The sequence below is a fragment of the Rhipicephalus microplus genome, chromosome 8 (assembly GCF_043290135.1).
Source record: "Rhipicephalus microplus isolate Deutch F79 chromosome 8, USDA_Rmic, whole genome shotgun sequence".
NCBI lineage: Eukaryota > Metazoa > Arthropoda > Arachnida > Ixodida > Ixodidae > Rhipicephalus > Rhipicephalus microplus.
In genome coordinates this window covers 118,497,486-118,513,536 of record NC_134707.1, presented here as the reverse complement: position 1 = coordinate 118,513,536, position 16,051 = coordinate 118,497,486, and the positions used below count along the sequence as shown (strand labels likewise).

General features: G+C 46.7%; 2 protein-coding genes across 2 annotated transcripts in view; one reads left to right on the top strand and one right to left on the bottom strand.

Moving 5' to 3' along the window:
* Positions 1-16,051, top strand: part of LOC119165906 (uncharacterized) — a 139,557-nt gene that overhangs the window by 48,386 nt on the left and 75,120 nt on the right. The gene's annotated exons all lie outside the window — the stretch shown is intronic.
* LOC142769190 (uncharacterized) lies at positions 583-6,239 on the bottom strand. Its single transcript, XM_075872194.1, has 3 exons — positions 6,211-6,239; positions 3,257-3,812; positions 583-2,938 (listed from the first exon to the last, which is right to left on the bottom strand). The coding sequence occupies exons 1-3, from the start codon at positions 6,237-6,239 to the stop codon at positions 1,964-1,966; spliced, it is 1,560 nt and encodes a 519-aa protein (XP_075728309.1). The 3' UTR covers positions 583-1,963.

Sequence of the window (16,051 nt, the reverse complement as noted above, 5' to 3'; positions counted from 1 at the left end):
CACGAATACACCTGAACATCACACACACACAAAAGCCCGCAGAACTACAACGCATACATTCAGAGAAATGTGAAATCGCACAAAGCAAAAGTACATATAATCACGACTTTCGGATGCGAACTTGTGACAGCAGAAAATGAAGGTGTATGTTTTATTAGTATTTTCCGTTATCCTATATCACACACGAACTTTTTACAAAAGTTCATTGGCGCTTCTGTGGTCATGTCTCTCGGTCATTGCTGCTGCAGAACGCACGTGAATGGCTGATGACACACCCGACACAAAGAAGTGAATTGCTACCTGATAGCTTGTTCGAGAAAGAGTCTTTGCTATCGTCAAATCTGAGCCTGCATCTGCCATTCGATATATACAAGGTCGTTCTCCTAATGTGCAGTTCTTTAGAGCGAAGCTCTTACGCACATACTGCTGCGTTGAGCGGCGGCGCCTGTTGGCGTCGTCGGCATAACCAATAGAGCGAACAAGGACGAAAGAGAGCGAACGCGGAGTCTGCTGATGTCACTCGCCACTGGCCTCTAACCTCGCCTTCTTCCTCCGTCACGCTCGCTAGCCTCCCCCCCCCCCCCCCCGGTAGCAGCTCGCGCGCGTGCAGGGCTGGCACGTGCACTGCGGCTGGCTTCGCTTGTCGTAACGGGGCTCTCGGCATTTCGCTTGGTTCGCGACGCCTGCAATGCACAAAGTGGTATGCGTAACGCTCGAGCACTGGCAATTCGCGTGGAAATATGTAAATAGCTACAACTGCAGATGGCCGAAACTACAGACGCACTTGGCGTTGCCCCAACACGAAAGTGCGCTCAAAATCACCATTAGAGAGCATCGTCACAATTGGTGAATTTCTTGACAGTGCACGCGCCCAGCAGTCCTACGACTCAAGGCTGTGGAAAATGTCCGAGTCGCCACTCTGCTTTGCCTCCTTGTTCTTCATCGAAGCTTGTTTAGACTGCTGGCGTGACTCAATTGCTTTCACATTCCACTGTGGTCTGCGTATGGGTATGCTGCGCGTAGTACGGGGATCTACAATTTCAGGTAACATGCAGTCTCTGTAAAATCTGATTAGTTGTGGAAGCATTCTGAATTTCCAAAAGTCATTATCTCTTTCGATCCGCTGTACGTGGATGCCCTTCGACGTGCAGACGACGAAGTGGCAGAAACTTCTTTTAGTGATATGCAGCTGGCCTTGCACTTGGTAGAAATAGTTATGAGAGCAGCTCAATTTGGATGGTTCGTGTACTTGGCTCCTTTGATTGTACTTTTTAGCTGCCTCGGATGGCTCCATGTCCTTCGCAGTGAATGGGCACTTCACCTCCACGATACCGTCGCTCGCAATTAATCCGTCTGGCGACGCCGCCAAGAATCCGTACTCTGGGTAAACAAATAACCCGCAAGGTTGCACAGCAGTTTCCATTTCTTGCTCGTATAACCGGAGTGCAACACGTTCCTGTTGTCTTCCATGCTCAAGAGCGGCACTGGTGAAATTTTTCTTATAGAGCAGGGTCTTCACGAGCGTGTCACTCGGTGTCCACTCCCTCCTTCGGCATACTGCATAGAAATTCGACGCCATTAGGCGCATGTTTCTTTCAAAATGCCATGTAGGATTATCAGCCTGTCCTCGAGTAGCCTTCTCAATTTCAATCTGCTGTTTCTCATTCACCTGCAGGCTTGCTAAAACAGCCCGTTCTTTCTCGGCATATTGCTCTGGTGGCATGTCTGGCTGCTGGCAATTCGGACCATAATGAAGCATTGAGTCGTTCACCGTAGACTCCTTGCGCTTATGCTGCTGGTGGCCATTTTCTTCAAACAGTTTCCTTCTGAGAGACGCTTTGTTTGCTTTCTGAGCCGTCTTCTTGCTTGCGTAGCGCTTCAAGACGGCTGCGGGGCTCTTGCAGGTTACAGCCTTGGATGTGGTGCAGTGCCACTGTGGCCCCAGCTGAAAGCTGAGCCCAGCTCAATAACAGCGGTGTTCATAAGAGCCCTTTTGACATCTGTTGATCTGTTTACCACCAGATAGTTTGGCTACCAGTGCCATGACTGCCTCGGCAAGATTACTTGTATCATCTGTCACAAGACGGTCAGCTTTTTCGGCAATTATATTGGCAGCGGTAACTATTTTCATTTGTAGCACCTTAGGCATACCATCATAAATGTGGTCACCTTTGGTGCCATCACAGAAGTAGTCTTTGCATGTGTCGTGGCAACCAAAAACATGTTTTAGGCCATTTATGAGGTCACCCGCAAGCTGGCACGTAAGGTCGGCTTTCTGGGCACGCTGCTTTTGTGCAGTACCCTGTACATCTCTAAGAATGTTTGCGTAGTGCTTTATGGCCTTCCGTGCACCATTCTTTAACCGCTTAAATCTAGGGCCACTTAGGAAAGCTGAACTGCCCTTTGTTTCTTTGGCTATGCCATAGAGCCGAGTGGTGTAACATTTCACAACATGGTTTGCACATTCCCTCTTTTTTACAAAGCGCCCGTACTCCACTTTCGTGAGTATCTGATGTAAAACGGACGAATCCCCGTTCCCTATGAATATCCGGTATTCCACACCATGCATTTCCACGCTTCTCTGGAAGCCTTCAACGATAACATCCGACTCCATTGCCCCTGAGCTTTGGTTCCAATTCTTGTAGCGCACATGGTCTTTCTTGCCCTTTCCCGTCCTAGAATAGTGCTCACAGGTACTGCACAGCTTGTTTCGTACTCCTAGGTAGAGGAGCTTCTTCGTGCGTTCTCCTATAATCACAGCGACACCAGAGTTGGCGGAATACCGGTGTCCATGACTGCGGTGTGACCACCCACCATCGACAATCACTGTAATATAGGGGGTTATGCCATCTTCACAGAAAGCCCCAGCTTCTTCCGCGAGTTTTTTTTCTTCTTTTCTGGCTTTTATCATTTGGTCAAAAAGGACGGTTTTCCAGCACTGCAACAAAACAAAAATTACAGCAGATTACAACGTCGAAATTGTTTTCACAATAGCGATGCCGCACTTTGTAATTGCGTCAATGCGCGAGTGAGCGCCTAGACAGGGCGATTACTGGCTCACTTGTAATCCTAACATCATCGTTTCATTATATACGACGAAATGTTGCAGAGAAATTCTCATCGTGCCGTACTCCCGTTCAAAACGCTTGCCATGCACGTGCCACTGTCGCTTCACGTGAATTTTACTAAAAATAAAGCGCTGTACATCCTCCATCGTCTTCAGAAAGAGAAAATAAATATTTATCAGCTTATTTACCTTTCCCAGGGACTCCTCCCGGCGTAGAAAAGCCCCTTTGCTCATAGCAGGAATTTCCATGACTGCCATTGCTTCCTCGAACTGCGAGTGGCCCGATCCGATACTCATGAATGCCCAAACAGCAGCATCATTGACTCCTACGTTTGCTTTGTCAGTGAGGGACGTTGGTTCTGTGACGGGGTCAGTCGTCAACTTTCTGATTTCCTGACATTCACTGCAGGTAAAAGTGAGCTCCGACCAGAGCCCCACTCTCCGTTCTTTCACGAGTGCAAAACGTCCAGTCAGCTTAGGACAGCTGTGGTCGTCGAGACTACGAACAGCGTTCACGAAATGGGCCAGCGACACAACTCGTCTTCCGGTGATGATCGGCTCCTCTGGCTGAGTTGTGACGCTTGTCTCCAGACTCAGGCCCGGCAGCGACTCCTCGACGATGCCGAAATTGTCCCAGTATTCAGACGTTGCGTCATCCTCTCTGGCAAAACCACTGTCGTCCAAGCATGGCGTACAGGCGGCGCTTTGGCGTTGCGGTCTGTTGCTCTCCGGCGAATTCGCCTTCCTAAAAATTTTACAGGAAAGTACATAATGTGGTTAGTGAGCTAGCACCAGATGCACAGGGATCGTAGCAACTACACTTCCAAAGCTGGCATGAATAATAAGCTGGTGTGGTGAGGGACCGATGCAAAACTCAAAATAAAAGGGATAATTTTCTCAGTCGGGATAATTACTGAAAAGAATTTCTCCCGACAGTCGTCTACTATGGGTTGCTTGAATGTCGATAAAAGGCAAGATAGACGATACAGGTGTTTGTGCTGCCTTCCTTGAACCTAATCAATCAATCAATCAATCAATATATCAATATATAAATTAAATAATTTTGTTTCCAAAAAAGCATATTTACGGTAGAAAAGGGTGGCCGGGATAAAATATGAACCATTATGGATTGTATGGATTGACAAGTGCGTCATAGCGTTTTGAGAGGATGGTTGGGCGGATAGGGCATGTGACACGCTGTGTGCGCGCGTGTCCGTTCGCTGTGGGATAAGCGCTCGTGTGTACAGAATCATTTGATTCGGTGCATCTCGCATCTTTTTTTTTTACTTTGAACACAGTCTAGCTTTTATAGAACACTTTCTCAGTTACAGTGCTCAGCTCTCAAGCACGCCGCGTGCTTGCGAAAAAAGCAGCATCAGACAAAAATCCACCACTGCTCAATGCCACCACTGCTCAATGTTCCGCCCGCAAATATGCTGTTCGATCGGACAAGTGCAGGTCAGAAAGATAGACGGAGCACAAGGTCACGATAAATAAAAGGCACCCAAGCAGATAAACACGCAAGCAGGAGCGTTGTGACGTACACACAGCGTGCTGTAGGTCCTGATTCGCCCAGACCTCTCGTCACAGCGCTAAGAAGCACCTACCCTTAGCCTTTTGATACACGGCAGCGACATTTCAGAGACACAAAGAAACAAGGCTTTTTATAGACTCCACACGTCCGTAGATCTTAGCACTTTCTTCTCACGGGCGCGCATTATCTAGAAGTGACTACGTGTCCAGCGTCCTGTACACGCACCTAAAGGCGCTGCAGCGACAAAGTACGGGCTATAGCATTGGACAGTTTTGTTCACCTGAAGCCGTAAAACAGAAGTTCTAACGAATCATCTTTGTACATATATAGCCGCCAAAACTAACATGCCAACATAAAATAGAGCAAAGTATAGCAGTGTAGCTGGCAACGTAAAGCTGATCATAGAAAGAATGTCGCCCACAACGTGACAACTTGCCTTCTGCTTCCTTCCTTCCTTTACGGAGCCCACATTGCGTCTGGGGTACAAAACGAGCTCGCCACCGTATCAAGAATAGGCTTCTATAATGTTTTTTTTTCTTTTCGCTGCTGTAGCTGCGCGCTTTTATTATCAAAAGAAACCACAATAATCGAAATGGTCTTACCTTGAATGGTGTGAAAATGCAGCTGCTGCCCGTGCTCGACATGTCGCGATGGCGGCTCTCTTCCTCTTCCGTGAAGCTCTATCCTTATGATTTGTCATGACTCATGTGAAGCCCGGCAAGGCACTCGTGCTGCAGGTACTCCCACAGGCACTCGCAGCGCACGCTAAGCAAACTCTAAAGAAGCCCTCTATGTGGGCATGGACACCAGAGGATGCGGCAGAAATGCATTCTATCTCTAGTGTCTCACGCTACTACAGCACTGTCGCCTTCCGTGCTGAGCACGCATTTTTGTGTCCGTCTTCATCCTCACTCAGTCCGCCTCCCCCCTCGTCATGCTGCCTCGCACCTTCAGGCTATCATAGTGGCTGTTATTCCACATCTCCAGCCCTCGTGCGAGGCCATCTAGACTATTCAGGTGTTATTGGTGTCGCCTTGGGCACCCCTTCTTCCCATGGAAGCACCTGGTAAAACGCGTTCCTCGCTCACTATTGACGGGGGACTAGCTGGAGGAGAAAGGCGCGTCGCGTTCGCACATTGTTCACTGATAGGCGCGTGGCTAATTTACTTATACGTACGTGGCTTTGGAAGTCTGCCTAGTTAGGAAGCACATGGCGGCAGACACCGGCTGTGTGTGAGAGAGGGTCGGGAGAGGAGGCAGTTGTCGTTACTTATGAAAAAGGGTTTATTGGCGACTGTTGGAACGGTGGTCCTACGAAGAAACACGATCGTGCAAGAGCAACGGTCAAGCAGATGCCGGCGACGATCAGCACGAGCCGAGCGAGCGAAGCCCAGCACCCAGTACCCAAGCGGTGGCAATGTTGCTTGCCAACGATGCTCTTTCTTCTTCACACTTAGGTAAAAGAGAAAAATTTAGCGGACTTTAGTCCCGAGAAGCTCTTGCTTTCTGTCCTCGCAGCTGTCTTGCAGTGTGCGAGAAGTGCACACAAGGCAAACACGACGAGTGGTCAGCGTTCCTTTGTCGTGAAAAGTGCTCTGGGTCGACTTACCCCTCGAAATCCAGACCTGCCTGGCGCATTTGTGCGATACGTCTTTCTAGCGCATTACCCCCGTTTACATGGTCGTGATGCGCCAGTTGTCGCATTCGTATAAACGCTGTGCGTGCCGTGCCGGCTTACGGCGAACTGTCGACGCCCGGCTGTACGCAACCATGCTTTCTTATCGAGGAAAGACGAACTGGACCCCACTGCCAACAACCGTGGAGACGGCGTGCCGCCCTCTTGTTGAATGAAGTTAGTTAGTCGCCCCAGCTGGCAGCCGACTGACTGGCATTTGCCTCGAGCTGTCAGGCTGTAATCAATTTTACACGAATGCCAGAGTAGCCCATCGACTTTGCAAGCGCGTTTCGGAAAGGTGATGCGACGCCGTTTGCAGGACCTCTCGTCTTCTGTACGCCGCAGCTACCATGTGGTGTCGGATTACAGCGAGCGAGTATCGGATTACAGCGACTTGTAGCTGGGCGAGTTGGTTTATGTAAAAGAATTAAAAAAAATAACTCATTAGCTTAGTCGTGCCTCGAGCATGGGAAACAGAAATTCGCACAATTTTCTGCGCGATCAACCACTATAGAAATAGGTACATATTAGCGCGAGCAAAATAACAATGATTTGAGAAAGGAGTGGCAAAAGGCAGGAATATCCCACCTCCCGACATTTCTGCTTCGTCCCACTTCTTTCTCGAGGGTTTTTGTTTTTTTGAGCTAATATTAATTCCTTATAGCGAAAGAGGGACGCACGAAGTTCGCACAACGGGGGGCCACCATTCCCCTCATCGTGATTTACGGCCCGTGAATCGACCGGCACTTGCAAAACTGCCCATTTTCTACGCATTTGTGCAATGCGCCTTCCACTGCTTACATGAATGCGAAGCGCATGTTTCGCACTCATGTAAACGTGTTTTATGCACACCGATGTCACCACACTTTCTTATAAACTTATCCTTTTCAGAAACGTTTCTGTTCTTTTCGAGCTACTAGGCGTAAGTCCAAGATCGGCTATTTCTACTCGTCAGCCTTATGACTCACGCTAACGAGTCAAGGAGCTGCTATCTTGACGCATTGACAGTTCTCCGCACGCCAGACTTCCCAATGACGAATTGTCAGCAGGTGCCGCATGCCCTTGACATTTTTCTCTATTCTTTTTCTCCCCTTCCCCCTCCCCGTGTAGGGTAGCATATAAGCCTTTCCTTTGCCTTTCTCTCTCTCTCTCTCTCCTTCAGGCGAAAGCGTCGGCAAGGTGCCTTGTCGCATGGTGTTGTACACTGGCACTGAAGAAAACCAACAAGTTTCTACTCGACGTTGCAATCCTTAGATTGAGTGGCATAAACCCTCAGTGCATAGGAAATATAGATGGGCTTCACCACTGCCGCTCCCCCACCAGACCTGCTCAGTGGGAGCATAGTCAAAAGTTATCCGCCTTTCTGCCTCCCTGAAGGACCTCACTTGTCGCGGGTGCTTCAAAGCATAAAAAAAAAAAGAGCCCTGGTGCCTCATTGCTGTCCCCGCACCGAAGTACTTTCTTACACCACGCCGTGCATTCAGCAAATTTCATGCCACTTCGCTTCGTTGTTACTGGCTGAAAAATCTGCAAGATTTTCAGGCAGTAGCATGATTTTAGCCAGTTTATGCAGTGAGCAACGGAATAAATATTGCTCGGTTTTGTGGTTTATTGAAACCGATGACGGATATTCACAGCCGACTCCGAGAAAAAAGTTTGCAAGCGCCCGCGTCCCCTTAGAGCGAGTTTGCAGTGATTATGAGGAGCGCCGTCATGGGGTAGTCCAGAACATTGGTGTTCGCGCATTTCGGCGCTATGGAAATGTGCGCTTGTCGTATATAAAGGCGGAAAGCGAACACGCGTCCTCAACTCCTGCCGCATCCATAGTTTTCCCCAGAGTAAATAAATGAAATAAACACGCAGAAAGTACAAAACAGACTTCATCTCATTCCTGTAGGTGTGCCTCGTTTCGTGTTTGTGCTGTTTGTTGTGATGGGTTCATACCAACAAGCGCAGCACGTCTGAAGCTTCGTATATTTCACAATAAAAAAAAAGATATTCACAAATACCTTACCCACGCACGTCTGCTCAGTTCGCTCGTATCGCTCGTCTGTCGTTCGTTTTTCTGCTTTCTTCTGACTGTCGTCGCACAGCCCTCGCTTTTCGCTATAGTCCGTGGGGGGTGAGGAGGGCGACAAAGACGTGCACACATAAAAGAGGGGCTTTCCAAGAATTTGGCTTTTCTTTTCCCGTGAAGACGCTCACCCCATCCTCTCGGAGGATACTGCCCACCTGTTTTCACGCTCTCCCGCGGTACCGCGCAGCCTCATGAGACTCTGAGGGGAGGAAGGCTTACAGATGACGGTGCATGGTTTGAAGTTAGAAAAGACGTTTTTTCCTGAGGCAAAATGTTTTTGCACGCCGGATTCGGGGAGACAGGGAACCTTCAAACTCAGCGCTTTCCTTATTTCTGTTTAGGTGGCGCTAGGGGAAGATTTTCGTTGCAGCAGTAATGCAGAAATGCAGCAGTAATGAAACACGGAGCACTTTGGGGACACAATAAGTACGAGGTAGTACGAGGCATCTGGAAAGGGGTAATGGTGCCGGCGCTCACGTTCTCTAATGCCGTATTATGCTTAAAGTCAGATATCCTGTCGGGGCTGGAGGCTAACCAAAAGGCAGTCGGCAGGTTAGCTCTGGGAGCTCACAGTAAGACTACAAACGAGGCTGTACAAGGCGATATGGGTTGGGCTTCATTTGAGGCGAGGGAAGCACAAAGTAAAATACGGTTTGAGGAGCGACTTAGACATTTAGATGAGAAGAACTGGGCAGCCAGAGTGCACAGATACATGTACCTGAAAAGTGTGGACACCAAATGGCGGAAGAGGACGCGAAAGCTGGCGACTAAATATAACTTGACCGCGGCAAATAAGCAAAGGGGGCCAGTTAAAAAGCAAGTGAGGGAAACAGAGACGCTCATGTGGAAAGAGAGGATGGAAAAGAAGGGATCGCTGGGAATCTACAAGGCAAGCAAACAAGAGATCCGGAAAGAGAACTTTTATGACAACAATAAAGGTAGTGCACTGCTCTTTGAGGCGCGGGCTGGCTGCTTGAGAACTCTAACTTACAGGAGCAAATATTCGTCACAGGATGAGACATGTGTTGGATGTGGCATCACATAGTCATGGAATGCCAAAAGATTCAGCCGGATAGAAATGGGGGGAAGGTCACACTTCCTGAGGCGCTGGGCTTCGCGGTTGATGGAAGCATTAACTGGTCAGCAGTAGGTATTACTAAGCAGCGGCTGGAGTATTGGTGGAGGAAAAGCAGAGAAGTCGATAAAATAACATCCCAGCCAAGAGTAGCGGCTGGGCAAAATTAAAAAGACATCCGAGTTGAGGGACAGAATTTAAACTCGAACTATTAAGGTAGGCTAGATGGCGCATGCCGTCACCCCGATTCAAAGGGGAGGCCTTTAATCATCATCATCATCATCATCATCATCATCATCATCATCGTTGTAGGGATAGGAATAATGTAGATTTCTCAATATTCCTGCAGTTCTTGTGTGCGATTTGTGTGCATAAGTATACCAGGAGACAGTAACTGTTATATTTTAGGCTATGCATGCTTAGATTTCAGCGCTATTTCAAGATAACGATTTTGTTGATGTTTACGGCACGATAAATTAAGACAATTTGCGAGCTTTGTTTCGTATTTCTGCTTGCTTTATTGAAAAACGCTACGTTGAGGAAATAGATCAGGGGTTCTAGTTTATCCACGTGCAAATTCAGCTAACGAACTTCAGTAGTTCTCCGCGAAAATGGGCCACGGTAGGTCTATCTAATGACAATATTGGACAATTTAGATCAATATAATTAAAAAGCGAGCGGGCGTACATAAATAAAATTGAGCACTCAAACGAAAAATGCCATCCTCTATATACACCCAAAAAATGAATTTTCTCTAGCGAATAGGTGCCGGATAGTCCGCATCGACATTTACTAAATTTGGCTATTTTCAAAAGCTAATCAACAATACAGTAAAAGTGCTAGAATAATTTGCTACGTTGAGGAAATAGATAAATATGTCTTAAATGTTCTGCGCAAAGAACAGTGCTGTATCTGGAGCAGATTTTTCAGAAAATGGTCACTGCTGACACACAGTCAGACCAAACCATGTAACTAGCGCTTATTCTTGGCTCTCCCTACCCAAATGCTAAAAGCTTACTTATTTTTAATAGATATGTTTAAAATGTACAAATATTAAGCTTTTCAATGACACATAAGTCAACTATATAGGACAAGAAGAACAGCCGCCACGTCAGTTGGAAAAGTGACAAAAACGATGTGTTCGTGCCGCCGGAGTGAGACCGCCGCCTGAAGAAAGCGCGCTCCTCCGATTTCTAACATCAATGTGAAAAACAGGCACCCAGCCGACAAGACAAAAGCTGGCGCAACGAAGAAACGAACATCAAAAGAAGCTGCGCTCATGCTTCTCCCTCCCTAGAAAGAGCCGCTGCCACGCCGATCAACCTCCTCGGATCTAACAACGAGCGAACTGTAGAAACATCTGTAAAGAAAGGGGCGTGGTGCTGCAGAGTTGCGTCGCGGGGCGCGGAATTAACCTACCGGAAAGATGTAGCCCTTTCCCCCAGACGATAATTATAGCGCGAGAACAAAACGCCGGCACAGAGACAAGAAGGACACGAAATACCTTCTTGTCCTTCTTGTCTCTGTGTCGGCGTTTTGTTCTCGCGCTATAACTATCGTCATGCCATACCAACTAGCCCAAGCTGCCACACTTTCCCCCAGCTTTGGCTGTGCGGCACGCCGACGAAAAGCTTGAAAATTTTTGAGGACACAGAAATAAGCAGTGGAGAGTGGCGATCAGCGAGTGAAGAGTATGTTTTTCGCCAGTGGCCGAAGGCGTGTCCTACAGTAGCAGCGTGTCAGGGGCCGATGTGTTGCCGGCGAAAAAGTTTCGTTAGTGAAGTGCGGTCAAGTGACGACGCCAGAGTTTCCGGCAAGAGAAACCTCGGACGCAGCGGGGCGACAACCGGTGCTGGATTTTTAATGTTTCTTGGCAGAGAGGCATTTAAGGTTATTGTCAAGAACTTTGGACTCGTTTGACGAGCATTTTTGCCTATTGGTTAGTTAATATTGCATTGTAGCGCGTGTTGTTGTTTGGGCCATTGTTTTGCAGATATTAGGGTACCTTGTGAGAATTGTCGTATTGTATTTGATAACTGCCGAGTGTACACGTTTGTTTGTAGTTTGTTCTGTTTTATCGGATATACATTTTTAGTTTTGCCACAGCCTGCGTTAGCTGGTGCACCAAAAGGACCAACACTTAATTTCCCACGCTTTCGGGCTGCATTTGGGGGGGGGGGGGGGTGATACGTCAGCTTTTGGAACCATCCCGGTGATTGCCTCCCTATCAACAGGAGAAGTGACATTTATACACATGTAAAATTGAACTTATTCGAGAAAAAATGCCCCCACCCTCCACTGGCTACGCCACTGGTTGAAGATCTAGCAATAGGAAAGATTCACCCTATTAGTGTCGAGCCTGACTAAGTGTAGATCCGGGCAGCCTTCTTTGTTGCCGTTTGACTTTCTCTTTGCGTCCTCCTTTTTTCTTGTTTTTTTCTACCAGGTTTTTCCGCGTTATTTCCTCTTTATTTCTATTTTCTTCCCATTTAATTTATCTCACTCTCTTTATTTATAGCTTGATTCCTCTTTCACTATTCATCATGGTTTGTGTTGTCTTTTTTCCCTAGTCATGGGCATAGTAGTCACAGTTTCTTTAGTCAATAACCACACTTCGAAAAATCATCAAAGCACTCGAAGAGGAACGATTCTAGGGACCTTTTTTCTTCTTTTTTTATTTTTAAAATTTATTTTTATGCCGTTTACGAGTGCCTGTCCATCCTGCCGTTTTCTGCTCAAGAATTTATTTCGCTACTGTCTGACAAACAATTAATGCGATTTAGTTCATATCAATGCACGCAGCTTGCGAAGGAATCACGATAACATTAATTATTTCCTTCACCCTACCAGACATCTTTTTTCATTTATATGTGTATCAGAAACCTGGCTTTCCGCTGTCGATTGTGATCTGTATAGCTTTATGTCGAACAAATCGGAGCACTGTCACCGTGCGTCTGACACCCATGGTGGCTCAACCACTTCCATTTATTCTGGCATTAGTTATAGTCGCAGGTTGGATATTTCAATTGCTATTCCACATTGATAATCAGCTTGGATAGAAACTGACCCGCAGGTCGCGGGTTCGTATCCCGGCTGCGGCGGCTGCATTTCCGATGGAGGCGGAAATGAAGGAGGCCCGTGTGCTCAGATTTGGGTGCACGTTAAAGAACCCCAGGTGGTCAAAATTTCCGGAGTCCTCCACTACGGCGTCTCTCATAATCAAATGGTGGTTTTGGGACGTTAAACCCTACATATCAATCAATCAATTCGTAATCTTAAAGATACTTCTCCCGGTGTGTATAACATTTGTGGACATCATTTAAACATGGTTCCTCATATCATTTCTCAGACCTTCACTTATATTATCAATCTTATTTTTTCTAAAGGTTCTTTTGCTGACTCAATTAAGGGACCGACAACTGATCTTGCTCGATTCAATTTTTTCCCGGCGTGACAAAAAGTTTACCTTTCGTATTGTTCGTAGCTGCCGTAGTTAATCCCAAAAGCACGTAGTCATTTTACAAGCAGTATTTTTTTATCTAAAAGGCTCTGAACACGGATGAGCCCTTTCATCCGGCAACGCTGAAAATTGATAGTGATGCCAGTAGCCTTTCTGGCGACTTGTGCATGCTGTCGTTGTTCAGCTTTTGCAGGAGTTCTTGGGACTATGCTTTAACCACGTTTGTTCGGAGCTTTACGGCTATTTTTTGAAAATAACAAGCCTTTACAATGAAGCGACGTGGCTTTATACAGCCTCTTTGTATTTGTACCGTGTAGTGTAACTAGTGCAACTAGTGTTCCGTGCGCTCACGCCCAAGGTTGTTGCGTATGTGTCGTGGGTGCTTGTCCCGTCGTCATTACTTTCTCGACACACGAGCCAAGACAAGTCACTGAAAACGTCACTGCGCATATGCGCGGTCGTGCCGACTAGCAGCTCGCACATGTGATTTCTGAGACAAGTTGTAAATAGAGAAACCACGTCACTCCAAAAACTTAGCGACCCGGGAACTGCGTGCACGGTTTCATGAGCAAGCAGAACTGAGAAAAGTTGCTCAAGACGTGCTGACGTAACTTTCGCTGACAAGCATTGAATTATTACGTGCGTCATGCGAAGGCAGCACTACTTTAATGCTTACTCTTAACACAGGCCTATATGTACATTTTCTATGAAGTAATATACTTTACTATCAAGAATGAATGAATAAACTCTCTTTGAAGTCCGGCAGTTTCCTCTGGGCGAGTTGGAGAAAAAGGGGATTAACCCCTGCCTTTTCCCACCCTACGTAGATTATGACGGTGGTGCCTCAGGCGACCGCTTGAAGTCCTTGGACCCGGGCTTAGAACACCTACCACGCTTGCCGGATGGCCCAAAGATGGTTGGCGAGCTTGTCGCTGGTGTGTGCGTGCACTATAGTTTACGACCACATGACAGGGCAGATCGGATAATTGAAGTTTCTGCCCCCAGGGGGCACCATAGTCTACTTTCGGGATTTTCAATGAAATAAAAATATAACTCAACTTTTTTTTTTCTACGAGGAAAACAGGGTTGGTTTGAGTCCCTATGAAGAACAGTCAGGCTATGCGTGCAGTCATTTCATTTCATGCTTTGGGCAGTTGTCGGTCCCTTTAAAGCGTGCAATGGTTATACCAACATTTAGGAAAGGTAATAAGGAAGATATTAAAATTAATAGGCGTATTAGATCTATTCTCTCATCATTAAATAAACTACTTGAACATCTATTGGCAAATCGTCCTAATGCTTACCTTTCGAAATTTAATGTTATAAAGCCTTCCTAGTTCGGTTTTCGTCATAAAAACTCCACTAACCATCCTGTGCTTTCTTTGACCGACTTCATGAAACATTACATTGATACCGGTAGCTGTTCTCTGGCGGTAATTAACTTGTCGGATTCACTCTTCTTGAATTTATCCAAAGCATTCGACACGCTCGATCACATTCATTCTTATCAATAATTTCGATTCTTAAATATGGTATTACCGGACCACCTCTAAGCTTTCTGAAGAGTTGCCTGTTCAACCGAAAAAACGTTATAGCTGGTGCTCTAACACTAAGGTTACTAATTTAAGCTAGATGTTCCGCAGGGTTCCATTCTCCCCCCCCCCCCCCATGTATTATTTTTGGTAGTGATCTTCGTGATGCCATGCTCTACGAAATAAAGTCATTGCCATACACATACACTTTGTTATGGAACTCTATTCCGCCTGATATCAAGTCTTTAGCCAATCTATTATATAAAAAACTTTGAAATTATATATCTTCCATAGCCATAAATTATTCTGCTATCCTCTTTGAATTGTGATTTAGCGAATGCATTATTGTAATTGTGCTTAATACTATTTTTATCGCTCCGTTATTTTATATAGTTGTTTTATAACGTCATTCTGTTGATGCTACATTGTTTTTCTCTTTTTTCTTGCATTTTTTTACATCCCTCCTTTATCATGGGCCCCCCACAGTCTTCCGACTGTAAGACGTCTCGTTCATTTCACGTATCGCTACTTTGTTAATAATAAACTTGGAACTTCAAACAGGTAGGCGCTGCGCCGTGCTCCCTACCGGACTGCAGAAATTAGGTGCCCTCTTTCTCTTCTAACCACTACCACCACCACCAAACAGGACGAAGACTTCTCTATGGCGCGAGCGAGCGCTCAAATGCCAATATGCTTAAACGTTCGCCAAGAAAAACGGCGGAGGGGGGGGGGGGGGGGGCTGAACTGCGGCTGCTTCTCCTAGATGAACTACTATTTGTATATAGTGTGCAGAACAGTAGTTATTAATCTTCTTACACTTTCACGACGAAAGCCTTTTAAGGTCTGCCACTAAATCGCGGCATTAATGTTCGCACATTGCTGGCCTGTTCTGTGTAGCGCTTCTACAGCTGGCAGCGCCGTCTCATGGTGTGCACAGCAGTCGTTGTAAAAAGTTTCCGCCGCACGGTACACTTCTATTCTCTAGTACAAGACAAAGTGCCCGCGCAGTTCGTACACCAACCAGTTACTCAGCAGTCACGCAGTGTCATTCCCGGTTATTCTCTGGTCATTGTCATGCCGTTCCACTAGACCAAGTGATACTCGCTAGTAACTTTCAACTCGCTCGAGTGATCCTACGTTGGGTTTGTTTCGAAGCCCTCGTTTCCCTCGTGCGAGGCACTCGGAACCACATGGCGGCACGGAAGCCTACTCACGCTTACGTTCAATACAAAGATGGAGACTCGGCGATCGTCTCTGTCAGTCTCATCAAGCACTACAGTCCGGACGACGTGATCGACCTGGCAAGCAACAAGGTCGTGTGCTGGAGGAAGAATAGGAAGGGATACTTATCCGAAAGCTACTTCCGCGGAGACATCTTGACGTTGGGATGTGAGTATATCCGTCATGTATACTTTCACGCGTGTCATGCAACGGCTTCGATCTCCTATAATCAGCTTACATTTCGTGACGCAAACTGTGTTTTAGCGCTACATTTCAGGCGATGTCCTGTTTGTAACGATTTCATTCAGTTAGACTGTGAATTTATGGCGCTCTCCAATCGTGTTCTTTGTTCGGGCTGTGTCCGTGGCAACGTTACGTAGGCTTATCCGTGCGATCAGCCCAACACTTAA